At 39.9% G+C, this 10,973-nt stretch overlaps 1 protein-coding gene across 6 annotated transcripts in view; it reads right to left on the reverse strand.

Annotated features, from left to right (window-relative positions):
• The window catches only part of myo9b (myosin IXb), a 59,424-nt gene that overhangs the window by 17,152 nt on the left and 31,299 nt on the right, over nt 1-10,973 (reverse strand). For 5 of the 6 annotated variants that reach the window (XR_007897278.1, XM_051698477.1, XM_051698475.1 and 2 more), the window contains 8 exons: nt 10,420-10,542; nt 10,112-10,192; nt 9,897-10,007; nt 9,124-9,246; nt 8,901-9,050; nt 6,554-6,708; nt 5,690-6,154; nt 4,796-4,880 (listed from right to left, as the gene is read on the reverse strand). Coding sequence is in view for 5 of the 6 variants with exons in the window: in XM_051698477.1 (XP_051554437.1) it covers nt 4,796-4,880; nt 5,690-6,154; nt 6,554-6,708; nt 8,901-9,050; nt 9,124-9,246; nt 9,897-10,007; nt 10,112-10,192; nt 10,420-10,542 (1,293 nt within the window). In the remaining variant the exon portion in view is untranslated. The remainder of the gene's footprint in view (nt 1-4,795; nt 4,881-5,689; nt 6,155-6,553; nt 6,709-8,900; nt 9,051-9,123; nt 9,247-9,896; nt 10,008-10,111; nt 10,193-10,419; nt 10,543-10,973) is intronic. The other variant, XM_051698476.1, reaches the window with a different exon arrangement.

Here is a 10,973-nt window from a genome sequence, read left to right on the forward strand (position 1 = left end):
TGGTTTGAACCAGCAATGGCAGATTCTGATCCATCGCGTAAGAATGTAGTTCCATGCACAAATGGGTTTTTATGACCATACTCAGTTTTTCCTATTTTTTTTTACATTCACTTGTTCACTGAACTGTTGTATATAAGCAATATCACACTCGCAATCGTGCTATATGGCCCTAAATCAGCACTGCTGTGATTACCTGTGGCCGAATCACAGCAGTGCTGATGTAGGGCCTTATCGCACCCTTGCTCATGTGATATTGCATAAATATTAACTTATTTTCTTTGCATTATTCGAGGTACGGAAACATGGCACCTTTTTTTGTTATTTTGACCAGTTGAAGAGAAATGTTGTCAGTAGTTTATAGAATAAAACAAAAATGTTCATTTTACACAAACACATACCTATAAATAGTAAATCCAAAGAAACATTATGGAGTAGTCTCTTAATTTTTTCCAGAGCTCGCTCGCTCGCTCTCTCTCTCTCATATATATATATATATATCTGTATGTTTATACATGTATATATTAGACATTTTAATAGTTTCATTGATTTCTTTATTTTCATTCATCAAGATGGCGCCACGGATAGCCGCCTCGGTGTGTAACTCTTCAGTTCTTTTGTTATTTTTGTTTGTTAGTCCTGTGTTTAGTAATATTTTTCCAGTCAGTTTTACCAGGGACGAACTGCTGAACATTCGGCAGCATATACCAGACAACCTTTTCCCGGTTTTTGAAAGTTTTGGACGTTTTGCTGGACATTTTAGTCGGAGGCGCAGCTGTGTTGTTTTAACATGCTATGAAATGCAGGCGAGGGAGACAAGCGGGCGCACTAGTCAGGCCCTGTCGGCGCGGCTTACGAACAACGCTGCCGAGTATTCATCTAGCGAATCTCCGCTCTCTTCCTAACAAAATGGACGAACTACATCTCCTCACCCATACAAACAAGGACTTTTGAAACTCTGCTGCCTTGCGCTCTTTATTAACTGTAAGCCGTTCTACTCGCAACGGGAGTTTTCCTAGTTTATTCTGGTGAGTGTGTATATCGCACCAAACGCTTGTGTAAACACAGCGCTGCAACAGCTGACTGATCAAATCACAGACACAGAAAACAATACCCGGACTCAGTTATTATTATTCTTGGGGATTTTAACAAAGCAAATCTCACACGTGAACAGACCAAATACAAACAGCACATTACATGCCCCACCAGAGACAGGAACATACTGGATCATTGTTACACAACAATAAAGGATGCATATCGCTTTGTCCCCAGAGCAGCTTTGGGACTCTCTGATCACTGTCTGGTTAATCTTCTTCCAACCTATAGGCAGAAATTAAAATCACCCACGCCAGTAGTAAGGACTGTAAAGAGCTGGACCAATGAAGCAGAGCGGGAACTACAAGCCTGCTTCAATTGCATGGATTGGAGTGTTTCTGCAGCAGCCACAGACCTGGACGAGCTCACAGATACTGTTACATCATATATCAGTTTCTGTGAGGATATGTGCATTCCTACTAGGACTTATTTAAAGTTCAACAATGACAAACCGTGGTTTACAGCAGAACTCAGGCAGCTTCGTCAGGCCAAAGAAGATGCTTACAGGGGTGGGGATAAGTCTTGCACAATCAGGCCAGGAACACACTGAACAAGGAAATCAGAGTGGCTAAAAGAAATACTCTGAGAAGCTGTAAAACAAGTTTTCAGCTAACAACCCTGCATCAGAGTGGAGTGGTATGAAACAACTCACAAATTACAGGACTCCAACAACTGGCTGATGACTGAATGTGTTCTACTGCAGATTTGAAAGGCCCAATCTCACACCCCACACCCACTCTCACTTCACACAAACACCAACACCTCCTGCAACCCCCCTCCTCCCCCCTCCTGCTACTCAACCTGCACTTAAGATCTGTGAAGATGATGTGAGCCGGGACTTTCGGAAACAAAAGACGAGGAAATCTTCAAGCCCAGATGGCGTCTCACCAGCGTGTCTTTGATCTTATGCTAACCAGCTGGCCCCCATCTTCACACAGATCTTCAATAGATCACTGGAGCAGTGTGAAGTCCCATGCTGCTTCAAATGCTCAATCATTATTCCTATCCCAACGAAGCCAAAAATCACAGGACTTAATGACTACAGACCTGTCGCCCTGACGTCTGTGGTCATGAAATCATTTGAGAGACTGTTGGCCCACCTGAAGAACATCACTGGACCCTTTCTAGATCCCCTTCAATTTGCTTATCGAGCAAACAGGTCTGTGGATGATGCAGTCAAGATGGGATTGCATCATATCCTGCAACATCTGGACAGACCAGGGACATTTGCAAGGATCCTTTTTGTGGACTTCAGTTCGGCTTTCAACACCATCATCCCAGCTATACTCCAGAATAAATTACACCAACCCTCTGTTCCCATGTCGATCTCTCAGTGGATTACCAGCTTTCTGACGGACAGGCAGCAGCTTGTGAGACAGGGGAAACTCACTTCCAGCACCTGTACAATCAGCACTGGTGCCCCCAGGGATGTGTGCTCTCCCCACAACTCTTCTCCCTCTACACCAATGACTGCATCGCCAAGGACCCCTCTGTCAAGCTCCTGAAGTTTGCAGACAACACCACTGTCATTAGCCACATCCGAGATGACGATGAGTCTGCATACAGAAGTGAGGTTGAACAGCTGGCTGTCTGGTGCAGTCAAAACTACCTTGAGCGGAACATGCTCAAAACGGTGGAGATGGTTGTGGACTTTAGGAGGAACACCCTAACACTGTCCCCCCTCACCATTCTAAACAGCACTGTGGCAGCAGTGGAGTCATTCAGGTTCCTGGGCACTACCATCTCACAGGACCTGAAGTGGGAGACCCACATTGACTCCATTGTGAAAAAGGCCCAGCAGAGGTTGTACTTCCTTCGCCAGTTGAGGAAGTTCAACCTGCCACAGGCACTGCTGATACAGTTCTACTCAGCGGTCAATGAGTCTGTCCTCTGCACTTCAATAACTGTCTGGTTTGGTTCAGCTATGAAATCAGACATCAGAAGACAACAAAGGACAGTTCGGGCTGCTGAGAGGATTATTGGTTGCCCCCTGAACTATACACTTCCAGAGTGAGGAAAAAGGCTGGATAAATCACTCTGGACCCTGCCCATTACCTTTATGAACTGTTGCCTTCTGGCCAATGCTTCAGAACTCTGAGCAACAGAACCGTCAGGCACAGGAACAGTTTTTTCCCCTCAGGCTATCCATCTCATGAAAAGTTAAATTGCCCCATTGAGCAATAACTATGTGTATTACACAGTTTAGTCTTTTTTATATATATCCAACACATCCAACCTCTTCTGCCATTTCATTCCTCTAAAAAAAAAAAAAAATAAATAAATATTTGCAAACAGATTTGCATTTTGCACTGTACATAACAGATAACAAATTTGTATTAGATTTGCACTACGTATGTATGTGTATAATTATTTTCTATTTTTTTTATTATTTTCCATGTCTTGCTGTTGTTTTTGTATTGTTGTACACTGGAAGCTCCTGTCACCAAGACAAATTCCTTGTATGTGTAAACATACTTGGCAATAAAGCCGATTCTGATTTATAGTGCTTTTAACTCGTCCCCTTCACACTTGTCTCTGCTTCACAATTCAAATATTGTGTGTTTGGGTTTGCTGACATCTGGTTATTTTGGCGAGGGTGGTGTTTCTCACCAAAACCTACTGTATGCCTTCAGAAGACTTGTTATATGACGCACAAGCCACATGAACATTTATGATAGTTTTGGGTCCTTTAAAACTTGAAAGTGAAGCACTTTATTCTTCATGTCTTTAATAACAAAGTTCAGCACTCATTAGCAACACCAGCGACTGCCTCAGTGTTTGTGTGCGTTGTCAATCCACTTGAATATATACAACGTAAACAAAAAAGGTCAGAAACCAGCAACCAATCAGAGACATCCAGAGAAACATTCAAGAACAGGATCAGCTTGGTTTCCAAAGAGAGGTCTTTGAAACGCTCTGCATTAAGCTAAAGCTGATTCTGATTGAGTACATTAGCTGCCACATCCAAAAGCAAGGCCCACTGCAACTCTTTTGGTCCCTCAACTTGTGACTGGTTTGGTCTTTTACCACAGGCTCTAGTATCACACTGATACTGGGCAGGATGGGAGTGGAGGGATTTATGTAAGTAAGGGAAAATTCCAGAACTCATCATTGAGGTCCAAGTGCTCCAACATCAGCCCACTGCGAGGACGTGCTAGCCGGCATTTGTGTCTGTAGTGCTTGCGGGTGTAAATAACCTATGATATGTGAACCTGTTTAGGTGATAACCTGTACCTGCTGATGCAGTTATCAATGACAACACAATATCTGTAAAGTATCTATGAAGTTCTCTTCATGTTTAACTTTTAGTAGACAACAAAAAATACAAATGTCTAAAATTTTGTTCAGCTTATTAGAGCTTTCATAACATACAGTTGCAGGAAAAAGTATGTGAACCTTTTGACCCAGTCAAAGTCCTGACCTCAACCTGATTGCTATGCTTTGGCATAACCACAGGAAAGAGATTCACAACAGAAATCCCAGGAACAGCCTCAGTCACCATTCAGATGCAATGAAAGGGCATGGTGACTGATGTTTAAGAAGACTGTGTTTGTTTATTGCTGTGAAGAAGTGGAAGATCAGATCAAATTTTATGGCCAATGTATGCAGAAAGCAAAGTAAATCAAAAGGATTCACATACTTTTTCCTGCAATTGTATTTGTTTAAACAGTCAGATCAGAGTTGGGTTATTGTTACACAGTACCTCATTTTTAGATGATAAGGAGCTGTCCGTCTCTGAAGAGCTCATCCTGGACACATTATCCAGGGACTGAGAGATGCCACATTCCCTAAGATTAAATTTAACAAGGAAAAACAGCATAAGACTATTCAAGCAACAAAACTATATGTTTATCCTAAGTCACTTCAAGCATCTTGATGGATCAGATTGTTATTCAGTTGGGTATGCACATTCTAATTACACATCTGATCACATACAGTATATAAAATAAAATCCCACGCTACATGCAAATGTAACAGAGTTCACTTCCGTGATCTTGCTGCACTTGTTGTGGCTCTTAAAAACTATTGCAAAAAACTGTGATGTAGTTACTAAGATGAGGTTTATTATTTAATTCTAGCGGACTTTGCCCTGTGTGTGTGTGTTTCCACTCAGGGCTTGCTGTAGACAAGATACGTCCATGTATGCAAGGTAAGCTTGTCAGTGATCAGTTTCATTTTTGAAGAAAGTTCTGTCTCTCCTACAATGCATCGGTGTTTCTTAATTTTCTATCCTTTATAATTAGGTGAACCTTATTTAAATGTCTGGTTACGCCAAGAACAGCAGGCGGCTAAAATTTATTTGACAATTGCGGTACAAAAGGGCTGTTACGTGCTGCATTTTCTGTATGTTGACATTGTTTCATTAAAGGGGAATACGTTTACATTTGTGGCCTTAAAATCCAGATGCATTTACACTTGGCCAAGTCACATTTGATATGCACAAAAATTGGGATAGCTATCCATCTTGAATGCGTCTTGGAGGGAATTTACAACTGCTGTTTTCACGATAGGATAGCTATTCGATCAGTAAAGCCGCATGAAGTGACCTAATGTAAATACCCCCCAAATTAGGGTTCATGAAAAATACAACTCTTACCGTAAACCCACTGTCCTCTTGGTTTGAATTTGCATGAGCTCAGGACTGATTTGGTCCATGAGTGCCGCTTCACTTTTTCTCTCTTTCCAATTCTCCCTCAACCTGGTTGCCTTATTCTCGCGCTGTAGGTTTACAGTATTGTGAACCTCATCAGAGCCACTCTGGCTCATGTTCACTGGAAGCGAGACAGGCCGAGGGAGGGCTGCAGGAGATGGCTTAATTTGGTCCTTACCATTGACTTTGGGTTTCTCTACGCTACAAGGAGTAGGCTGTATTGTGACCTTAGACTTGGTCTCGGTGCTTAACTGTGGGCTCATTTCCTTTGTCTTCTGTCCCTCTGCAGGTCGATATTCAGGAAGTGGAGGTAGGGGCTTTGTCAGACTTAAGAGGGGACTTGGCTTTGGCTCCATCTTCTTCTCCTCCATCCTTTCCTCCTTGTTCAAATGGCCCTTTTCTAACTGACCTCTGAAAGAATGATCAAAAATCACAAAATTCCCTTAATTAAAAAGTGGAAGTTCTACACACTACCTCCAACTTTAAAAAGAATGCAAAATTGTTTATTTCAAAAGACATTGTGTATATAATGTTATACTCCTTTTTTAAAGAAACACATTATAATACGGATCTATTCATTAACATTACAATGATTTTTTTTTTTGTAGCATTATTAATCTTAGTGAAAGTTAATTTACAAATACTGTATATTGTTCATTGTTATTTTATATAGTTCATAATGCATTAAAAGTTGCATGCATTAAACATTACTATACCATTTTTTTTAGTATATGTATGTATTAACATTCACCAAGATTAATAAGTGCTGTAAAATTTTGTTCATTGTTAGTTAATGTTAATTAGTGTTACCCAAAGAAATGTGGAGTAACTTGGACGTACGTCTGCTCTTTGAGTTTTTCTCTCTGCTTCAGGTAGACCTCTCTTTGCTTGGACCTTCGCCATGCCATCTGGATCACAGCAGCAGCCCTGCATCGGTTCAACTCACGGAAACTACGCCAAGATCGCTGAGGGTTGAGAGGGTAAAAATCTACTCAGGTACATTATGGTTTAATATGTACCTAATAATTTTCCCAACCGAAGACTCATTAATCCATCTAAAACATTTCAGATTAGAATTAAAGGAATAGTTCACCCCAAAACGAAAAATCTCAATTTACTCACCCTTATGTATTTCCAAACCCCTATGACTTACTTTCATCCGTGGAACACATACAGAGAAATGTGGAAAAATTTACCAGCCTTTAATTTCAAGTGAATGGGAACTTGGGCTGTTGATTATTCAGTGAATAACGACTAAAATTCAGTTTGTTTTTTTCTTTACACATAGTTATTATATAGCCTAAGAAGACTTGAAATACAGTGCACAAGTTGTATGGACTACTTTAATAATTTTATGTTGCTGTTTTTTCATTTTAACTTGACAGCTTGAATCCCCATTCACTCATTATATAGAAAAGAGTTCAACATTCTTCAACATTTTTCCCCTTGTTTTCCACGGAAGAAAGTCATAGTGGTTTGTAACGACATGAGGGTGAGTAAATGACAATTTTCTTTTTTGGCTGAACCATTCCTTTAAGACACACTGTTAGTTTGATATACACTAAGTGCCCAATTATTAGGCAAATTGTATTCCTCAGGATTAATTTAATTGTTGAACAAACACAATATTCTCAGTCAATCCAAAAAGTTATTGAACCTCAAACATGAATGTTTAAAAAAAGTGAGTTTTGTCTTTCTCAGGGAAATATATATGTGTGCACAATTATTAGGCAACTATTAGTGTGCACAATTATTAGGTAACTAAATTACAAAAATAATTTCTCCCAACTCAATTGTTTATTCTAAATTTTTAGAGTAGGTGCAACAAATAAGTAACACAAAATGACAATTAAAATTTTTGGCCTTTCAAAAATATTCAGTGACCAATATAGCCACCCTTCTTTTCTATAACTGCCATGAGCCGTCCATCTATGGAGTCTGTCAGTTTCTTGATCTGTTCACGATCAACTTTCACTGAAGCAGCAACCACAGCTTCACAAGTGCTGTTCAAAGAGGTGTATTGTCTTCCCTCACTGTAAATCTCATGTTTGAGAAGGGCCCACAAGTTCTCAGTAGGATTTAAGTCAGGTGAGGAAGGGGGCCCAAGTCATTATTTGGGCATCTTTGAGGCCCTTGCTGGCTAGCCAAGCAGTGGAGTACTTGGATGCATGTGATGGAGCATTGTCCTGCATAAAGATCATGGCCTTCTTGAATGCTGAGGACTTCTTCCTGTACCACTGCTTGAAGAAAGTACTTTCCAGAAACTGGCAGTAGGTTTGAGAGTTGAGTTTCAGTCCATCTTCAACTGGAAAAGGTCCAACTACCTCATCCTTAATGATAGCAGCCATACCAATACCCCTCCTCCACCTTGCTGGCACCTGACTCGAAGTGGTGCTCTGTGTCCATTAGTGATCCAGCCATGGGCCCATCCATCTGGTCCATCAAGAGTCACTCTCATTTCATCTGTCCATAAAACCTTTGAAAAATCTGTCTTCATGTATTTCTTTGCCCAATCTTGACGCTTCAACTTGTGAATATATTCAGTTGTGGTAGTGTTTCAGCCTTCTTGACCTTGGCCATGTCTCTGAGCACTTGGCACCTTGTACTTCTGGACACTCCAGGTAGGTTGCAGTTCTGGAATATTGTAGCATTGGAGGATAATGGGTTCCTGGTAGCTTCACGTTTAATTCAAGTCTTTTGCAGTTAATTTGCGCCTTTTATTCTCCATGCGTTTTTTTGCGCCCCAGTTGACTATTCGCAACAAAACTTTGATTGTCTGGTGGTCACGCCTCAATAGTTTAGCTATTTCAAGAGAGTTGCATCTGTCTGAAAGGCATTTTATAATATTTGACTTTTCAGTGTCAGTTCAATCTCTTTTTTGGCCCATTTTACCTGAGGTAATGAAGCTGCCTAATAATATGCACACCTTGATACAAGGTGTTAGTCACTTTTGCCACACCCTCCCTCATTACACAAATACATACCACCTGAAAATGATTGAATCCAATAAGCATTCACGTTTTTATGGTTTGGAGTTGGAAAATGTGCATGGAAATAATGATAAGATCAGAATACTCACTTGCCTAATAATTGTGCAAGCAGTGTATTGTCTGTCAGAAGAGGTTACATGACCTCAGTGCAGCCACACAAATAGTACCTGTATGGTTATAATTCCTTCCCTTTCGCGCAAATAGTGCTTCCTAGTCAAACATGCACGGAACCATCTCTGCAGGGTGATGATGTGCTGCATCACTTCCTTATGAAGGGTTTCCTGGAGTTTTTGCCTTTCTGCCTCTTTCAAGAACAGCTGGAAAAAAAGGTTGGAAATGAATTACAAAATTCAGATGCCAAGTCTTTCTTCAGTGAAAATTAAGACAAACCTTGGTTCGGCCAATCTGAAAACTGGTTCTGGGTAATCCCATTTTCCTCAGCAAGTTAGCGATTTCTTCTTGAGGTGTTGATATTTCCTTAGGCAGCAGCACTCTGAACTGATCTGTAAATTCCTTCAAGTACAAGTAACATTGTAAGAAAAAAAAAAAAAAACATTAGACATGCCTTTAAAAAAAACAATATTTGAAAGACATTTGCATCCATGGTCCAGCATACATATTAATTACTATTCACTAATATTAATAATAGGGCTGTCAATCAATACAAAAATTATTCAGATGAATTACTTAATACACTAATTAATTAATTCAATAAAATCCAAATAAATCCAAATATCAATATTTGCTGAGAAATGCCCCCAAATGAAGATAATTCAAAATCATTATTGTGGAATAAATCATTGAACAGACACAAAAAGGCTTTAGAACTCAAAATATTGTTTGTTTTCTTTCCATATCATTGAACATAATCCTATTACTGGCCTACAGTCCACAACGATTTATTTTTGCAATCAAGTTTGTCAATCTATCAAAGGTGGACTTAGGGGCAGTTCACATAGTATAATTTTTTTGTCATTTAATGTAAATAAAAAATTAAATAAAATTAATTAGGGAATTCATATACGGTTCAGGGGGCTTTTTTAATTGCTATTCATTTTTATTGTCATAAAAAAAAAAAAAAATCGTACTAAATGAATGTGTTAAAACGACAGCCTTAATTAATAATTATTCACTTAGAAAAAAACAGTTACCTACTACATTACCTTGAAAGTAAATTTAGCTCCATACCCAGACCTCCTTATCCGAACTGTTTGTAACATGCCTGTGTACCTCAGCTGCTGAAGGACTAGAGAATCATCAAAGTGCATTTCCCTCTGTAAACACAAACAAACAAACAAACAAACAAAAAAAGATTCTTCACTTGTTCTTCACCCAACATAGATGAAGGATACATTTACAACGTTTCCCTCCACTATACCTTATCTCCATTAGATCTGATGCAGCGAACAAAGAACGGTTCTGCCTTCCTCAGGGTTTCCAGCAGCTTGTTTAGAGATGCCTGGACCAAATAAGATATGAAAGCATGTGACTCATTGATTTGTCCATCAGCATCCATTAAACCCCTGCAAATTATATAGAAGCTTCCCATACAGCTCAGGGGTCCGAAACCTTTTATCTAATTTACAGCTACCACAAAACGGGCTTTCATGCAGAGATGGAACCACTGATCCTTGAACCCCCGAAGAAGGAGCTTATGTTTTCCACACAAAGATAATCAAATTTAACCTGGAACTGAGCGCTGATGCTCGGAGGTTTCTTTTTAGTGTGTAGATGGAGCAGAGACCTGGTTGCACGGTTGTGCTGCGTAAGGCCCATTATGAGTTTCAGAGATCGTGAATCTATGAGATTCTAGAAAGTAACAGAGAATCACATTTAGTGCAGACACTAACATTAAAAAGGAACAATGATATAGAAAAACTATACATTTTTAGTGGTGCTTGCTATTGAACATCTCGGCAACATGTTGGTAGGGTTTTCTGGGTAGTTGCCAGGGTCTTAATATGCCATTGCCTGAGATAGAATTGTTCGGGATACAAAGAAAAACCCACAGGTAACCTTAGGAGAAATACAGGCTGGTCTGGAAAAAGACAGTGTATTCGTTTCAAGGAGCACAATACTTGTTGACCCCTCTCCAAACACAGCGCTTATGGTTGTGACCGTAAAGCTCTATTTTGGTCTCATCAATCCAAATTACCGTGTGCTAGAAGCTGTGAAGCGTGTCAAGGTGTTGTCGAGCATACTGTAACCGGGCTTTTTTGTGTCATTGGCTTCTTTCTGGC

This window comes from Myxocyprinus asiaticus, chromosome 5, assembly GCF_019703515.2.
Source record: "Myxocyprinus asiaticus isolate MX2 ecotype Aquarium Trade chromosome 5, UBuf_Myxa_2, whole genome shotgun sequence".
In the NCBI taxonomy this organism is placed as follows: domain Eukaryota; kingdom Metazoa; phylum Chordata; class Actinopteri; order Cypriniformes; family Catostomidae; genus Myxocyprinus; species Myxocyprinus asiaticus.